General features: G+C 40.5%; 1 protein-coding gene across 1 annotated transcript in view; it reads right to left on the bottom strand.

Annotated features, from left to right (window-relative positions):
* Positions 1–2,770: 2,770 nt before the first annotated feature.
* Positions 2,771–19,981, bottom strand: part of LOC131249238 (probable disease resistance protein At5g63020) — a 47,475-nt gene continuing 30,264 nt past the window's right edge. The window contains exon 4 of the mRNA XM_058249879.1: positions 2,771–5,898. Within this exon, the coding sequence (XP_058105862.1) occupies positions 3,017–5,890 (2,874 nt within the window). The 5' untranslated portion in view covers positions 5,891–5,898 and the 3' untranslated portion in view covers positions 2,771–3,016. The remainder of the gene's footprint in view (positions 5,899–19,981) is intronic.

Genomic DNA, 19,981 nt, shown 5'->3' with positions numbered 1-19,981 from the left:
AACACATCCATGAGAGATCCTACCCATTCATCAGAGAGGATGCACCTAGATTAGGTACAAAAAATCGAAGTAGCAGACCCATCAATGGAGCCACACAACCACGACTAATTAACCTAAAAAACATCAAAGTAGAACACCTGTTAAGTGAGCCAGACATGCACGGCTAATCTAAAATTTTTTAAAAAATAAAATAAAAATCAAAGTAGCAGTACTCTTGCAAGCTACTTTTATCATGCAAGTTTTGAAACACGTGCTCACACCATATTGGTTACTTGAACCCATGACCTTGGGTTGAAACTCTTGTGAGTCTACCACATATATATATATATATATATATATATATATATATATTGGTCACACCACATACAACAGTTGAACAGTTGAGAGGGGTTACCCCATTAAAACATTCATAATCATTTATTAGGCTCACTGAGAAGTGGTTCACAAATCCAGATCATCCATTATGTGTGTCCCACTTGGATGAGGGGTCAGACCAAGTTTCAGCAGAATCGAAAACTTAGGTTGTCCCCACCAAGTGCTTTTATATGTTTTAGGCATGTATTCACATAGTTTTAGATGGTATGGCCCACCTGAGTTGGTATACGGCTGATTTGTGGGATATCTCATAACCTAAAGGGGACCCATCAAATGCACGGTGTTGATGTTCGACACACATCACGGTGGAGCCCACATAGCTTGATCTCATGAAAAGTTCTCATGAGGTCAACCTTATAGTACCATTTCCATATATATTATCATAAGTTGGGCCATCATCGAGATCTTGTACAATGGTCCAAAAGTCCCCATGATCAAGCGGTGGGGTCCACATGGTATGTGTACGACATCCAACCCATTCAAAAACTGGGCCCCACCATGATCAGGATGGGCACCCTAAAAATCATGTCAATCCAAACATCAAGTGGGGCATGATCACTTTGGATTTGGATGGTGTTTAGCTGATTTTTCATTGTTCTCACTGATGTAGACCACTTGATGGTGGGTTCAGTCTGATTTTTTGGGATGCCTAACCATCACGGTTTCCTGCACCTGTTTGTTTTCCATCAAAACATCAGAGATGGATTAAAAAGACCTAACCATTATCCAATATCAAATCATATCTACTCTTTAGTATGGGATAAAAAGAAAACAAGAGAAAAAAAAGAAGAAGACAACACGTACCAAGCTGAAGTCTCTCTTTCAAAGCTTTCTATATCCATGCATTAGGACTTTTTCTTTACATGAGAAGTCTCAATTCCAACGGTTGGATTATAATGTATGGTGCACACAGCTGATAAGTTTCAACCTTTCGTGCGGTGCAACATCCAACACATCTAATTGGTCGGTCTCATCACAAGGATCACCTTTGGCAAAAATCCTCATCAATGGGCCACACGTATTTTACTATTTTATTAATGGCTACAAATTATCATGTAACTCATGGCCACCTGATGGCGTTGATTTTTTCACAGATGATTCTCATGGTACTGTTAATCTATTGGAAGGGTTGCAATATTTCATATTCATTTAATAGATTGGAAGCTATCAGCTGAGTCGGCTATACCTTCTCTTTTCACAGGTTGGACCAAAAGTTAGAAATTAGATGGGCCTCATAGGTTGGCTTTTTCTTGAGAGATTCAGGACTGGAGGGAAGGAAGTGGGTGGATCCCTATCTATCTCACTAACCTGATTATTTTTCTTACATCCACACCATCCATCCGTTTCTTTCTTCATCTGATTTCCGGACATGTGCCCAAAAATACAACAGATCCACGTCTCATTTGAACCATGCCATGGGTAACAGTGGTGATTGAATTCCCACCGTTAAAAACTACCTGGGGGCTACCTGAATGTTTATTTTCCATCCAACCTGTTGGTAGGGTCAAAAAGATCTGGATGAAGGGACTACATAAATATCAGCTTGACTGAAAACTTTTGTTACCTCCCAGAAGTTTTTAATAGCAATCACCACTATTTCATGTGGTGTGGTCCACCATAAATGTGGAACTGATGAATTTTTGGTCTTGTACACTCAACTGATCTAGAGAAACGGACGGATGGTATGGATGTAAGGCATACATATCAATTTGAGCTCCACAGTCAGGGATCCACCGAAGCCACCCCATTTTCATTAGGTCTTTCTGATTGTGTGATCTGTTCCTGATGATTCTAAGCAAACCTTTTCTCGGACTGATTCAGATTTGCTATATTTTCAATAGATTTTTGCATTAGCATCACCAGTTCACAAATATTCTAACCTTGTGGAGCCCATTACTTTTTCCAGTGGTGTGTTCCACCATAGATTTGGATCTACGTAAGTTTTGGGATAACAGCCTTCAATGAGCTGAAAACACGGATGAGCAGTGTGGATATGAAATAAATTCATCAGCTTGGCCCCACATGGTTAGGGTAACTCCTAGTAAGCTGTTACCCGCCCATACAAATCTGACAGACTATCTATATCTATTGAAATGGTCTCCTGCCGCAGGAGACGGTCGGATTGCCTGCAAAGGGATGGGTGGATCGGTGGGTCCCACCTCTGTTTCTGAAATCCACTCTTATCACTAGTTTCGAGACCCCGTGTTTTTAGTGGTGGGCATTTGATGGTTGGGGTGAGCATATTCCATGTACACAATTTCCACTAGTGTGTGATCCACATGAATTAGTGATATGGCTGATTTTAGGGGCTTGGGACTAACAGGGGCTGATGCATCTGATGGTCGGAGTAGATTTCACCTCCTCCGTATTTGAGCTATGATCCGTTCAAGAGGTATGACACAAAAATGGTATGGATTTGATATATATAGAGTTTGTCTCACACAAAAATGCTTTACCTGTTATTAGATGGGTAAACTCCAATAATACATCCATATGCTAATCACTAATAATACATAAGCACACGGAGAGAAGAAGAAGAACACAATCCATTCTTACTAACAATACATTTCTCAACGGTACTCGTTTGAAATTTAAAATACCAAATTTACAAACAAAATAAAATAAAAATCCAAAGTCCATCCTAATGAGGAGATAACCGCTGCCGTGACGTCGAAGCAACCTCTTCTAAATCTTCTTCTGCTCTTCTTTTCATTCCACCTCCTCCTCCTTTTCGATCTTCATCTTCTTCGTCTTCTTCTTCTACTTCTTGGAAACGACGTAGGAGTGTTTTGCTGTTGGGATCATCCCACGCCAATGCATCCCACCATTCTTTGCTTCCTTGGATCGATCCACGCACACCAGATGTTGAGTTGCCCAAGGAAAGAGGGATCTTCTTCAGCCGAGGACAACCTTCTATATCAATCCTTTTCAGGGAAGGGCAAATGATTACCTGCTTACAAATGCTTTTCAGTTTCCCTAAATGTCTCAAATACAACTCCCTCAGGTTTGGGATTAGGATGGTATTGTTATTGTTTTTGTTATGACCTTTTTCTTCAACCATCGCTTCTTCTCCTCCTTTTATCACCTCCTCCATCTCACTGCATCCTATAATACTGATTTGTTCCAGGCATCGGAGGTGCTGAAACAATTCAAGTGACATGAGATTCTCCAATACTTTGCATCCTATGACATACATGTGTGTGAGGCATGCGAATGAGCCAGGTAGCAAGACTCCCTCAGACAGACCCCTCAAATTCGGAAGCACTTCTAGAGACAGTTTCTGTATTGAGGGTAAAGACTTTATGGTGCTGTCGTCTCTTATTGGCAACAACCACTCCATGCTACAGAACGAGATGTTACATTTCTGTAAGCGTTGCAAGTGAGAGAGGCAGGGTAAGCTTGACAGATCGCATCCCTCCATCTGCAACTTGACAATACTATCAGGAAGCACTAATGAATTACATCTAACAACATTTCTCATGCCAGAAGACGAAACATAAAGCTCTTTAAGGTTAACCAAACATTCCATACCATCTGGCACTTCTTTGATGACAGTATCAGAGAGGTTCAAAATTCTTAGACGCTTCAGCTTTGCTAAGGACGGTACCTTCTTTAACCTTCCACAACCCTTGAGTAAGAGTGCATGCAGGTTCTCCAAGTTTGAAACTGATGCTGGCAAATACTCAATCTGAGTTTCAGAGAGGTTCAAAATTCTTAGATGCTTGAGCTTTGCTAACGACAAATACTCAATCTGAGTTTCAGAGAGGTTCAAAATTCTTAGACGCTTGAGCTTTGCTAACGACGGTACCTTCCTCAACCTTCTACAATTATTTAGTAAGAGTGCATGCAGGTTCTCCAAGTTTGAAACTGATTCTGGCAAATACTTAATCAGAGTGTCAGAGAGGTCGAGAACTCTGAGGCTGTTCATGCGATTGAAGAACTCATGAGAAATGTTGCCTGAGAGAGGGTTCTCTCTCAACAACAATGTGGAGAGTTTTCGGCAGTTTGGTTCGCCTGAAAGCATTTTAATCTTCTTTCTCATAAATGATATTCTGTCAGCATCTTCAGGGAATTCTTCTATACCAATTAATCCCCTTATTTGGATCCCAGCCTTGACCACAAACCGAGGGCTCTTCCTTGTAATTCCGATAGCCAAATCTCTGATTAAATCATGCATTACTACATGATTATCAGACCTCACCAACATACATACATCTATCAGTCCATTTAATATTGTGTGGCCTTTGTCGACTTCCGTTTCCCAGTCTCCCATATCCATCAATCCCTCTCCCATCCAATAATTTACTAGCTCTTCATCAACAATTCGGTAGTCCTCTAGAAACAAAGCACAATACAAGAAACAAGATCGAATCTTCTCACTTTTTAATCGATCGTAACTAAATTTCAAAATTCGAAAAACTTTATCATCCATGCCTTCAATATCCATCGTTGAGTGTTGTAACTCCTCTAATGCATTTCTCCATTCTCTAATATCATTCTTTTCTCTCATTGCACTTGCTACTGTAATGATTCCAAGCGGCAAACCAGCACATTCTTTAGTGACAAGCTTCGCAATCTGTTCTACATCCAAAGAAAGCATCGCATTAACCCCAAGTATTTCCTTAAACAATTCCCATGCTTCTTCTGTCGAGAGAACCTCTACTTCAATCTCTTTTTGGCAGTTCATGCCTCGGCACACAATTTTTGATCGAGTAGTCAATATTATTTTGCATGCCTTGTCCTTGGAAATCCCTACCCTTTCCAACGGAAATGAATTCCACACATCATCAAAGATGACAACGAGCTTCTCCCAACGCTTCAAAGCCTCGGACAATTTAATGGACCTTATCATTTCATCGTGTTCATTGGAAAGATCCAATCTTATTACTTGTGCAATACCATTTTGCAGTCTTTCAATACTAGAATCATTTGAAACCGTTACCCAAATAGCAATGTCAAATATTCCGGAGCTTTTTATTCTATTATAGATGTGGGTCATGATGGTCCTCTTGCCAACGCCCCCCATGCCATAGACACCAATAATTTTGGCCTCATGACTCATCAATGACTCCCAAATCCATTCCAAATTTCTTTTAGCTGTCATTGCGCCCACCAGTTTCGTCGTCGGTATAATTCCCATTTCAGGTAATAGATCAACAAGTAACCCTTCTGAAAATCGACCTTTCTCCTTAAGCTTTATCACCTCTTCAATCTTCTTCATGACAAGATTTACCAATGCTACACGTGAGCTTAAGAAATCTTTCCTTACTTTACAATCCTCTTCTATCTCAGTCACTTGGCTTGTAATCTTTTCCACATTTTTCAGCCATAAACTCACCTCTGCCTTTGGCTTCTTTCCATCCTTTACCTTGGCTGTGTTGAGTGCAATAATTACATTGGTCTGCCGGCTACCCAACTCCTGCATTTCGGTTCTCAGAAGATCAAGTTTCTCTTCAAGGCTTCTAGGGTTGATGTAAGTCCATGCAGTCCTGGCAATCTCCGGGATGAATTCCATAGCCACTCCTACAATAGTAATTTGGAATTTTAACATTAACAATTTTTGAGCCAAAAAATAAATTAGGGCTTGTTTGGTTGCACCACATTTCATGAAAATTTGCACACATCGTAGTTAAAAAACCCAGAAACTCGACTAGACTTGATGTTCATTTCTACGGGTCAACTTGGAGACTCAACCGAATATATATATATATATATATATATATATATATATATAATTCCAAGTCTAATTTATATAAAGAAATTTTATAAAATACTATCCATTAATATCGTATTTACATCCTGATATCTTTTTAAATTATCCTTTCATTAAAGCTACCTCATTAATTAATATAAATTTCAAAGCAATACTTTCGTATGTTTTAACAAGGATTTTTACCCCAAAATTCCTCGCAAATGTTAATTTTACCAAAAGATCTCGTATTTACGAAAGCATGCTTACGAACCTATTAATGAGAATAAAAAGCTAATTTCCCCTTATTTCCATAATGGCCTGGGAAATCGAATCTGATCCGCATGTGCAATGAAGCTCGTGTATGCATCACATATATGCCTGATCTAAACCATCAATCAAGTTAGTCCCACCTTGTACATAGTTTCCAATAAAAAAAGGAGTCGTCTGATTGAATGTTAAAATGTGGGACCCAATATTGAATGAAGGAAAACACAAATATTAGCTTCATTCAAAGCTTCTATGGTGCCCAGGAAGTTTTTAATGATCGGGGTTCGATCCCTTCAGTGTGGTCAACTTGAGGCTTGGATCTACGTAATTTTTGAGATCATGCTCTAAAATTATCTGATAAAATGGATGGACGGTGTGGATAAAACATATATATACATCAAGGTGGCCCAACAGAGCCCGTGCCTGGAGAGTCTGTGGTTACACGGCAGGATGCAATCCTCGTCGCTTTTCAGGGGTGCCGCTTGGTGGATACCCTGGATCCGAAGAGGAGGGTGGATCCCTGACTGTGGGCCCATCTGGATGTATGTGTCTTAAATCCACGCCGTCCATTCATTTTGCTATATCATTTCAGGGCACGAGTCTAAAAATTCAGTAGATTCAACGTTATGGAAAATGTTTGGTTAAAAAATATTTTAAATAAAAAAAGTATATATATAAATATATAAAGTATTTGTGATTATTATTATTATTATTTACATTCAGGGAATAGTACCGTGTCGGAAAGGATTGAAAATTTATCTTAATATGTAGAATGATGAGTATCATGATATTTGTTTGCTTGGTGAGATAGAGTTGTAACAAGAATTGCATGTATGTCATTTATCCAACCATCCATTTTACCATAAGAGCTAAAAAACCATTTTGTCATATTATTTTACCACACAAGCTAAAAAAATGAGGCAGATCCAAGAGGTAAAAAACCATTTTCACATATCATTTCACTGTATGAGCTAAAAAATGAGGCAGATCCCAGTCTCAAGTGGACCGCGTGGTGGGATTAAATTCCTACTTTTAAAAACTTATTAGAGCCACAAAAGCTATGGATAAAGCTGATATTTGTGTTTTCCTCCTGTACGAGTCTACATGATCTTATGAATAAGTTGGATGACAAATAAATATAAAGGTGAGCCCCAGGAAAGTCTTAGTGGTGGGCATCAATGAAACCACTGCTTAAATGTGTTGTGGTCCACTTGAGCCTAGGATTTGCTTCACTTTTTAAGGTCATGACATAAAAAGAAGGCAAAATAGACGAACAGTGTGAAGAAAAGCCATACATCACAATGCCCCTCGGCTTAGCCTGTCCTGAGCCCAGAATAGGGGGTTAGTATGCGATATGCGTCCGCATGTTGTTAGACTAAATAAAGCTCTACTTTCCGTCCAAACTTAGAAAATCTGTGATATTGATATTCCCACACAGTGGGACAGATGACATGGGGAACGGATTAGCTACTCCCACTGCCACCAGCGAATGGCTGATGGTTGGTGCTCCGTGGGCCCCACCATGATATATGTCTTTCATCCATGCCGTCCATCTATTTTTATAGATCATTTTATGGTAGGAAACCAAAAATGAAGTATATCTGAAACTCAAGTGTACCACATTACAGGAAACAGTGTTGAATGAACGTCAACCATTAAAAACTTTTTTGGGGCCATAAAAGTTTTGGATCAAGCTGATCCTTGTTTTTCCCTTCATCTGGGTCTGTATGACCTAATCAACAGATTGGATGTCAAATAAACAGTACAGTGGGCCTTAGGAGGATTTTAATGGTGGATATCCAATCACTATTGTTTTCCTGTGGTGTGCTCCACCTGAGATTTATTTCCCTCTCATTTTTGGGATCAAACTCTAGAATAATCTGTAAAAATGGATAAAAGGCATGGATGAAACACATACATCATGGTGGGGCCCACAGAGCACCAACCATCAGCCACCGAGCTGGTGGCAGGGGAGTAGCCAATCCATTTCCGATGACATGCAGTCAGTTGAAAATTACTTAAGAAATTACATAGGTCGCATACAAGTAATCAAATCGAACCGTTCAAATTATTAGACCCATTATAGATGGATCGTGAACTTAAAATTAAGCTATCAAATTGAATGGTGTTAATGGGCTGGGCTCAGGCCTACAAAATCAGAATTTTGATTAGGGACAGACCGACAGCCCAGCCCGAAACAGTTCAAAATCAAGGCCAAAACCAACCCCAGGCCAGGCCGTTGACAACTCTAGTGGCTTGGGCTAAAGAGGCTACTCAATTTAGTCAACGTTTTTTTTAGTCAACTTGATTTAATATAAGATGTGTACAATCTCTGAGTGCCTACATGCAGCAGCCTGGCCATCATATAATTCCTCTTTCAAAATTTTGACTTTGGTGGAGCGTACATATGCTCAATAGCTCATGTACACGACACATGTGCTAGCATGGCTTGATGGTTTATATATCATGCTAGATGGTTTATATATCTAATCCATTCGTTCGAGCCGGAACCATTATATTGATTCGGTAGTCGAAGAATCAGGTTGATCCATCAGTCATGTGGCCTACAATTTGCAAAAACAATTTATTGATGTAGTTTTTCCAACCCATCCACATGTTTCCAATACCGTGGCACAAGATTTTCTCTATGGGAAAGTATGTGGTACATCGGATTAACTTGATCAATGGATCCAATACCATGCCACCACATGTGTAGTGTGCATAGATTTTTATTGCACAAGCATGTGCACTCAAGAGTAGCTTCTTCTTGCTTTTTATGTAGGGAAGGCCGTGATGAGGATGACCATTTTCTTCAAATGATAATTACTTTGAATTCATAAGGTTCTCATGTATCCACAAGAGAAGTTTCTTAAATTCACGAGAGAAATAAAAGAAAATTTGATATATTTATTAAAAGCTATTTAAAATAAATGAATTTGTACATTTAAATACCTTTAGACAAACCCTAGTACATAATCAGAGAAGACCTAAACAAATAAGGAAATGAAACAAAAAAACGTGTAAATTTTTATATTTTGTTGATCGATTAATCAACCCTAAGGTCGCAAAAACATCTAGAGGCTAAAATCCAAAAAATTGAATTTGTTTTAATCGATCGAACCGATCAGCCAATCGATCGAATAAAGTAAAAATTGTCTAGCAAGTATTTCATCTAAATCTAAATTTCAATTGACCGATCGATTAATCGATGGACTTAATCAGTCTACTCGATCAACTTCGATCGATCAAATTAGCTGAAACTTGTTGATGTTTTTTTGAACTTCTTCCGACCCATTTGTGATAGGCACGTGCTTGCTCCACGTCCTACATTAGATCCCCTCTACCTAAAAAAAACTTGTCCTCGAGTTATCCTCCGGCTCTGGTTCATGATACTCATACAGGTCTGTCATATTGAACGTGCTTGAAATCTCCATGTCCTCAGTAAGATCAATAACGTAGACATTGTCATTAATCTTACAGAGCATGAGCACTAGCCCAATCTTCTTATTCTTCCGCTTGTTGTATGTTCCAGTGAAAAATCTCTCCTCACGCAGGTGAACCATAACGTTATCGCACACATTGAACACCTTCAGTCGCCGATGTGTGCCATCCATTTCCTTGTACTTGTCATTAGATACTTACAACTGGGCTTAAACATCAGCGTGTACACTTATGATTCGGTCTGCCATATGTTCAGCAACAATGCTCACACCTAGTAGCTTGGGCAATGAAACCAGATTAAGAGTATGCTTAGGTACTTGTCCGTACACAACTTCAAATGGGAACTTACTGGTGGAATGGTTTTGCATGTTGTTGAACGCAAATTCCAGTTGAGCCAAGGAAAAATCCCACTATTTGGGCTTATCACCCGAGATGCATCGTATAAGGTTCCTGAGTGTATAATTTACCACCTCGATTTGCCCATCGGTCTGTGGATGATACACATTGCTGAACTGTAGCTTGGTAGCAAATTTACTTCGCGAAGTCCTCTAAAAGTGATTGAGGAACTTATTGTCATGATTTAAGGAAATAGATTTTGGGACTCCATGTAGTCGAACAACCTCTCGGAAGAATAAATTTGCATCATATGTAGCGTCGTGAGTCTTCTTTCACAGTATGAAATAAGCCATCTTGGAGAATCTGTCGACCATGACAAACACTGAGTCCATTCCATACTGAGACCATGGGAGACATAGCATAAAGTTCATAAACGAATTCTCCCAAGAGTTGTTAGGGACATGCAATGGAGTGTATAGTCCTGTGTTATGTGACTGCCCTTTGGATGCCTAACGTGTATGGCATCGTTACACTGCTTTTTCCACACCCCATTTCATTTGTGGCCAATATAATGCTCCTTTAAGAGAGCTATTGTCTTGTCTTACCCTAGGTAACTCCCGAGGCGACATACATGCAGCTCTTAGATGACACACTCTCACAACGAATTCTATAGAATGCACAACTAATTTTCTTTGAAAAGGAAACCATCTTAAATATGGCAGACATTGGACTAACTCTCCTGACATTTAATCAATGCGTCCTTGAAGTTATTGTCTTTGACATATAGGTTTTTGAGGTACTCCAACCTGACAACTTTATTGCTCATGGTGACCAATAAGGTTGCACGTCGGCTAAGTGTATTAGCCATCTTATTTTGTTGCACGGCCTTATACTTCAGCATGAATGTGAATTCTTGCAAGAAAGAAATCCATCTAGCATGCACACAGTTAATGTTAGCCTAACTGTTAATAAACTTAAGGGTCTGATGATCCGTATAAAGTACAAACTCCCATTGAATCAAGTAATGCCTCCAATGCCGCAAGGCCTGAACCACTGCGTACAATTCTAGCTCATACATTGACCATTTCTTACGAGCATCATTAAGTTTCTTGCAATAAAAGGCCACCAGTCTACCCTCTTGAGACAACACACCTCCAATGCTAAGCATTGTATTCAACTTCAAATAGTTTGTCAAAGTTGGGGAGTACGAAGACCGGAGTAGTGGACAACCTCTGCTTAATTATAACAAAACTTATGTCGGCCTCGTCAGTCCATTGGAAATGCCCTTTCTTCATATAGTCAGTGATTAGTGCTATGATAGTACTGAAGTTCTTCAGGAATTGATAATAGAAAGTCGCTAACCTATGAAAACTTCACACTTCATGAATGTTCATAAGAACTGACTATTCTTTGATGTCTTTCACCTTCTCGTTGTCCACGCGGATGACCATGGATGTCACGACAAACCCCAAAAAATAACAAGCTCTCTGTAAAAAAGCTGCACTTCTTCATATTAAGGTACAACTTGTTCACCATGAGCACTTGAAACACTTGTTTAAGATGTTCCACATGTTCTTCTTCATCGTGACCATATATCAAGATATCGTCAAAACAAACCACCACGAATCGACCAATGAATGGTTTCAGAACCGATTCATCACCCTCATAAACTACTAGGTGCATTCGAGAGTCTGAAGGGCATGACCCACCATTTGTACAGACCCTCCTTGGTCTTAAATCTCGTCTTCCACTTATCACCTAGCTGAATATGGATCTGATGGTAGCCACTCCTCAAATCTGGTTTGGAAAACGGTTTCACCTTATCTAGCATGTTTAACATATCGTCTAGCCTTAGTATAGGAAATGTGTATTTTACAATTATTTTATTTATTGTACTGACTATCGATACACATGCGCTAACTCCCATCCTTCTTAGGTGTCAATAGGATTGGTACAACACATGAACTCATACTTTCTCGCATTAGACCCTTACGAATCAATTCTTTCACTTGTCCTTGCAAAATTCTGTACTCTTTTAGATTCATCCGATAATGAGGGTGATCGGGTAAGCTAGCCCTTATGACAAGGTCAATATGGTGCTGAATATCTCGCATAGGAGGAAAATTATCTGGAAGTTCATCGAGCCAAATTGCCTTAAATTCTTACAACAATGGTTTCAGTTTCTCGGGAATAGCCATGGGCTCTACCTATTTACCCTTTACAATCAACGCATAAATTTGTCCTATCTCCTTGTATTCCTCCACAAAGTCCGATATGACTAGGAGAGAATGCCCCTATAGTTTTTCGACTATTCTTGACGAAAATATATACATGATCCCCTCTTATATGAGTGGTGTCATAATCTGATTGCCACGACCGCCTGAGTAATATGTAACAGGCCTCCATGCCAACTATGTCGTATACTACGTGGTCCTTATAATGTTTAATAATTAAAAGAGATATAGTGCATTGTTCAGTTAACTTCATCTCGCTGACCTTCTTAATCTAGCCGATTGTGTATGGGGATGGATGTCTTTTCATTTTCAACTACAACTTCTCTAGCATGACCTTGGAGACGATATTCTCTCTGCTTCCACTATTTATGATTACCTCACAAACATTTCGATTTACCGTACACCTTGTTCGAAAGATGTTATGTCGTTATGGCTGTAACTTATTCTTTGGCGTATACAATAACCATCTCAGTATTAGGAACTCATTGTGATCTTGTGGAACCCAATTTGCTTCATTTGCTTCATCATCTATGACGTGTTCTTCTTCATTAACATCTAAGTATTCCTCTGCATTTTCAACATTTTCATCATTAATGGCGATGTTAGCCACTTGTCGCTACGAACAAGTGCTTAATAGGTGATGCAGTTGGCCACATCGATAACAATGGCCTGGTCTTGGTTGACCATAAGGGTTCAGGATTCTGCTCGGACCGACAACAATGGTCGCGACCCTTTGGGATCTCACTTTCCTGCTTCTTGACACTCGGTTCACAGGTGTAGGATGTTGAGGGTGCCGGCCTATAGGTTTTTTCCCCTTGGCATGCGAATGACTCGCAATGGCTACCCTATTAAGAGGATAAGCCCATGTGTTGGATCGCTCAAGTTGTGCTTTCGCTTGGGTGGCCACCTTGATTGCTTCATTCATCATCCAATCAGGCTACATCTAAACTCGATCTTGGATCACAACTTGCAACTCGTCATTGAATCAGAGGACTTGTTGCGATTCAATTTTAAGTAAATCCTTATGCATCGCTAAATGGTAGAACTTTTTTGCGTAATGTCTCACCGTTCGAATAACATGTCGACAATTTTCTTTTATTGGAACAATATCTGATCATAGTCGATGGAGAGGAATCATGCACGTATTATTTATTTCATCCGCTAGCACATGAAGATTGGTGCCTTCATCTATCTTATCCACGCGAGCTGAATTTACTCCCACCAAGCCAAAGCTTCACCCTTCAACTTATAAGCCACTAGTTTAACTTTTTTCTCTTCAGGGATGTTTATGTAGTCAAAGAAATGCTTGACTTTAAGCAACCAATCGAGAAAGTCCTTAATGTGGAGTGGCCGTTGAAACTGGGAAAATTGACTTTCATCATGAATTCTCGATCTGTCCTATCTACTCGATCACCACCTTGGCCGGGGTGTTGGAGGATTATGTCATCGATCTCCTCGTCATTGGATCCCACGTCCTCAAGCATGATCCTCCAATTTATCGCTGACATCACCTCGTGATCAATAGAATTGTGAATTCTAGTGCCTATGGTAGGCTGATTATCCCCACAAACACAGAGTTGCCCTAAGGCATCTGTCATGCGGTCAAGAGCAGCCTGTAACCCTTGCATGAGTTGTCGATTCTCCCGTTGCATCACCTAGAAAGCCGTTGTTGTTAAAGGATAATTCCTTAGAGCATAGTCCATGAGATTGTCACCTGATCCGTCATTAGAAGCCATCAATCTGAGGAAAAACCTTGATTTGATACCAACTGATGCAGCGATGGACTTGATAAGGACGGTCACTTCTTCCTCGAATGATAAGTGCTTTGAATCCGTAAGAGAAGTTTCTCGAATCCACAAGAGAATTAAAAGAAAATTCAATAATTTTATTAAAAGTTGTTTAAAATAAATAAGTTTGTATGCTTAAATACCCTTAAACAACCCTATTATAAGACTTGTATCCTAGTTTGTACCGTTCTGTAGGCTTCCATGGTCCTCCCGGTCAAATTCTGGTAACCCTCGACCCGTATCCGACGTTTGCGTACGATCCTAAGCCAAGTCCCGCATACTAAAGTCGACTCGAACTGAAACTTGTACCATAGCAACCGCGCCGTCACCGCGACTTACGCACCGATCCGATACCGAGGGTAGAAGTTGTGGGCCCACGTTCACTCCGAAGAAACGTCGCACGTTACGAATTTCGAGGGACTCTCTACGTCATATCCCATCAATCAATCAATCACCCAAGTCAAGTACACACCATACCCTAAGTACAACAACCCATCCCTCCTTTTCCATAAGTCAACTCTCTCCCCTCACCATTCCTCTTTTATAAATTTTCAACCTAATCCATACCTCACCTTACAACAACCACTCCACCCATCCATATCATCCCATTCTCTCTCTCTCATTTCTCAAACCTCCCAAGCACCACACGTCCAAGCCCTCTCTTCCCCAAAGCAAGTGTGGCCCACTTTCCCTACCCTCTCATCTCTCACCCTCATCATCCAAACTCCATCAACCTCCATTAAAAGTTAAGCATAGGAGCATACAAGCCTAAGAGAGTAAGAAGGAGGCCAATAAGGTGGGTGATCGACTGTTAGATTTCATTTTATTTAGAGACCACTTGTTGTGGGACCCACAATGATGTATGTAATGTAGTGAGGGGCCCATAGTGGCGGGGTCCCTCTATCTCACCGGTCTTCTCTTTCTCTTTTTCCCTCTCTCTTTCTTTTTCTTTGGTGTGATGTCTTGTGGCCACCATGTACAAGACGATCTTGGCCGTCCGATCGTGAGGCCCACCTTGTAGCGGGTCTATTGGACGGTCAAGATGAAGGAAAAACACAAGTATCAGATTGGTTCCAATTAGGTGGGCCACGTTCATGTGGGACCCACCTTGATGTGTGGGCCACGTCCATGTGGGACCCAACACAATGATGTGTTTATCCATGCCGTCCAACGTCCTGGATGCTGGACAGGGTGTGGTGGTTAACATGGAGTGCGTGTACTAACATGGGTATGTACTAACGAGCAAAAAAAAAAGGAAAAAAAAGAGAGGATTTATATTCGTTTGGGATGGGCCACCCATGTAGGACCCACCTTAATGTATGGGGCTGATCCACACCGTCCAACCCATTCCTCAGCTCATTTTAGACGTTGAGCTGAAAAAAATGAACTCAATCTGACTATCTGGCGGGCTATAGCATAAGAAATAGTGTTTTCTACCGTTAAAACCCACCTGATGATTCCACACACTGAAACATACTCAATCTGACAGGCAGGGGTTCCATTCGTAGGCCCCACCGTGATATGTGTCGTACATCAACACCTTACATTTGGTAGGCCCCCCTCAGGGCAGCGGGCCGCCACAAAAATCAGTCATGTACATAGCTTAGGTGGCCCACATCACAGGGAATAGTGAGGATTAAACGTCTATCATTGAAACCCTTTTGGGTAATCACAGAAGTTTTGGATCATTTTGAAATTTGTTTTTCCTCTTCTTCAGGGTATGTGTGACCCTATCAACAGATTGGATGATAGATAAACATTATGGTGGGCCCCGGGTCCATGTGACCTTATCAACAGGATGGGTGGAAAATAAATATTACGGTGGGCCCTAGGTCTATGTGACCTTATCCACAGGTTGGGTGGAAAATAAACATTATGGTGGGCCCCACATGGGACCCACTGATGTATGTATTGTATCCACACCTCTCATCAATGTGGATCTCCACATGAGGTATGTGATTCATCTATGCCATCCATCCCTATGGGACCCACCATAGTGCATGTGTTGTATCCAAACCGTCCAACCATTTTTGAAAGATAGTTTTAAGGCTTGAGATAAAAATAAGATAGATCTATTTATCAAGTGGACCACACTGCACAGTGAGGATTGAACGTCTACCATTGGAATCCCTTAGGAATATCGAAGTTTTGGATTAGTAGAAAATTTGTTTTTCCTCTTAATTCAGGACCGTGTGACCCTATGATCGGAATGGATGGGAAATAAATGTTATGGCCGGTCTTGGGAATTTTAATGGTGGAACTTATTATCACCACTTATATTTGGGTGTGGCCCATTTGATATACATAGGGCTTATTGGCGTAGCCCATTTGATGTACGTATGACCCACATGATGTGGCCCACTTGCCATATGAGGGCCCATTTGATGTATTCAAAGCCCATGGGTTATGGCCCATTGTAATGTACATAAGGCCCATTAGTGCGGCCCATTGATGCGGCCCACTTGACGAATATAAGGCCCATGTGATGCGGTCCATTTGATGTATTTGGAGCTCTTGGGTTGAGGCCCAATGGGATGTACATAAGGCCCATTGCAATATGTGATTTCTCCATGGTTTATGTAATGATGTTCATGGCAGGTCGTGCCTTGGGGAGCAATGATGGTTTGATGCCTACATTGTAAAGATGATGTTGGTTAAATTTCTGCATTGTCACTCTCCCTAGCCCATTGATAGGCCCATACTTATAGTGTGTAGGCCGTCTAAGCCCATCTTCGTTATGAGCAGAGTCCATCACCATATAATATGTTTAGTATAGATCCATGATTCATGCTCATACGCATCATATGTATGCTTGATATGAGGAGTGACTGATCATAGCATATGCCTTCGGGCAGATTGTTTATGGGCTCCCTAATAGGCAGAGTCGCCCTTCATGAGCGCGCAGTACACACAGGATTCTTGCATGACTGGTAGTGTGATTCACGCACTTCGCATTTGTATGACATGATTACTGTATGCCCTAGCGACATCAGGGCCATTGCCTCCACAGATACATTGTGGGTGGCCAGATTTGGATACCGAAAATATTGTTTCTAGCATCGGGGCGCCATAGATGTCCGTGGATGAAAATCCCTTAACTTGATGGTACCAGAGGATGACTCCAACGTCGAGACCGAGTGGACATATGAGCGCACGAGGGCCAAATACTAGGATGCCGCGTCTCCCACTATGTCGTGGTTGGTTGAAAATGGGTGTGGCCTTACTCACCTAAGGGTAGGGGCCAATAGTAGGCTGAGTTTGACCAGCTCGTGAATGGGTCCGCTATCGACGTGCCAGATAGGTATTGACAGACTATTGGCCAGACGGATAGTGAGGTTTCTTACGCTCACTTGGATTGTGCGGCTGGGAGAGTGGCAATGCCATTTGGAGTGTACTAAACCCCAGTGATTATCCAAAATGAGAGCTGTACTGATATATGATGAGGATTGACATGCTTGAGTTGCATTTCGCATCGCATGGCTGTGTTATGGCCGATAGCATTCATATCCTGCACCGCATAGCCTTGGTACGGCTGATTGCATTCATGTACTCACCAGCATGATTCCGCATTACTCTGACTTTGCATTCTGAGCACGCTTATATTGCGCACACACTTACACCACCCTCTAAGCTTTCTATAAGCTTATGCACGATTGATGCATGTAGGTGATGTCATGACGCAACCATAGCCTTGTGGCAGTTAAAGTGTGCAGCCGAGCTTTTGGAGTTTCTGTTATTATCATTATCTTATATTTCCTTTCATACGCACTGTATACAAAGTTTTTGATCATATTGTATTTTGTGATGGTGTTCTTGTGGTTATTGTTCGTGGGTTATGCTTATACTGAATTAAAATCATATTTGAAATCCTCCTTGAGGATTCCAGGATCGGAACCTGGTGTATAGGTATCGGGAGCCGAGAATGGGATACTATGGAGGCTGTCGGTGCCGGATTCGGTGATCAAAAATTTTGTGAGCCCGGTTTCCGAGTTCGGAGCATGACACCTATGATGTAATTAGAGAAGACCTAAACAAATAAGGAACAAAACTAAAAATACATAAATTTTTGCTTTTCGTCAATCGATTGGTTGATTGATTGGAAGGGTGCAAAAACGTCCAAAGACTAAAACCCAAAAAATCAAATTTGTTCCGGTTGATTGATCAAACAGAGTAGAAATTGTCTACCAAGTATTTCATCTAAATCCGAATTTGGATTGATCGATTGATCCGATCGACCAATCGACCGATGGACTTGACCAGTTTGCTCAATTGACCAATCAATCAATCGAATTGGATGAATCTTATTGATGTTTTTCTGGACTTCTTCTGATCTATTTATGACAGGCACATGCTGGCTTATGTATTACATCCTTGTAATTTCCATTATTTGTTCATTCTCACGAATAAGGGTAATCACTTTTTACGTGTGTAATTTTCATTTTTTGTTCATTCTGACGAATAAGGGTAAATAAGTCTTTTCATTCACCGGATGCTTCGGGAGATAACTAGGAAAGCTTGAGGTGTTTCTTTGGAAAATCAGCACCTCCAAGGACTTTTCGGATAAAAATCCTAAATAACAGAAATGCCCACTATTAATGATGTAGCTATATACTTACATGTAAATACCACACATGGCATTTATTGTTTTTTTTTTTTAAAAAAAAAAAAAACACCAGAGTCACCTTTCTGGATGGGGATTGCCTACTGAAGTTGCGAACGGAATGGCTATTGGTCGATGCCGTGGGGCCACAATAATGTATTTTTTAAAAAATCTACACCATGCATCCATTTCTCCTTATCATTTTATAGAAATAGCCAAAAATTAAGTCAGATCCCAATATCAAATGGACCACACCATAGAAAACAGTGGTCATTGAGCGCCCACTATTGAAAACTTTCAGGGCCCCAAAAGGTTTGGATCAAGATGATATACGTGTGTTTTCCTCTCATCCAGGTCCAAAAAATGAGTCAGATTCGACTATCAGATGGACCACATAGGAAATAGTGGTCATTGAGAGCCGACTATTGAAAACTTTTGCGGCCCCAAAAGTCATTGATCAAGATGATATGTATTTTCCCCTCATCCAGTCCGTGTAACGTAATCAACAGGTTAGAAGGCAAATATATATTACAATGGATCTTGATAAGTTTTTAATGGTGGGCCTTCCATCACCACTGTTTTCCTGTGGCGTGGTCCAGCTGGGTTTGGATCCGATTCACTTTTGGGATTTACAGAATCGATAAAACACATACATCGTAAAGTTTTTAATGTTAGGGATTCAATCATGGCTGTTTTACGTGGGGACAAGGGTAAATATATCAAATTAAAATATTTCAAATATTTCAGACGTGGGTTAACAATCTTGCTGTTTTAAAATCAATACTAGTTTTCTGACTTAGACTTTAAATTCATATTTTAAATACAGACTTTGGATTTAACAACCCACTCATTAGGTTATAATTTTTTTTCTTGAATAGATAGAAATACCCGTACTTATAATTAAGGGTAGTTAGGAAATCTCATCTTTACCATGCATATCGCAAGAACTACTATTTACAAGGGTTTAGATTTTGTCATAACATAAGAGAAAACAGTGGAAGGTTGAGATTTGGCCAGCTGCCCTTGGAAAAACAAAGAAATGTGCCCATGGTCTTTATGTCAAATAGGTTTCAAGTTTCAGATCGAGCTATGCAGCCAACAAAGATTGATGTATCTATTTTATCCGTACTGTCCATATATCTTTTCCAAATCATTTTATGGCAGGGGCACAACCAGAAGCATTAGATGTGCCAAGTAGGCTGCCTTATAAAAATGACACGTTAGTCATGGGCACATGGCATGCCATGAT

Source organism: Magnolia sinica, chromosome 6 (assembly GCF_029962835.1).
Source record: "Magnolia sinica isolate HGM2019 chromosome 6, MsV1, whole genome shotgun sequence".
NCBI classification, from domain to species: Eukaryota; Viridiplantae; Streptophyta; class Magnoliopsida; order Magnoliales; family Magnoliaceae; genus Magnolia; species Magnolia sinica.
The sequence above is the reverse complement of the archived record's forward strand: the minus strand, read 5'-3'. Positions and strand labels throughout refer to the sequence as shown.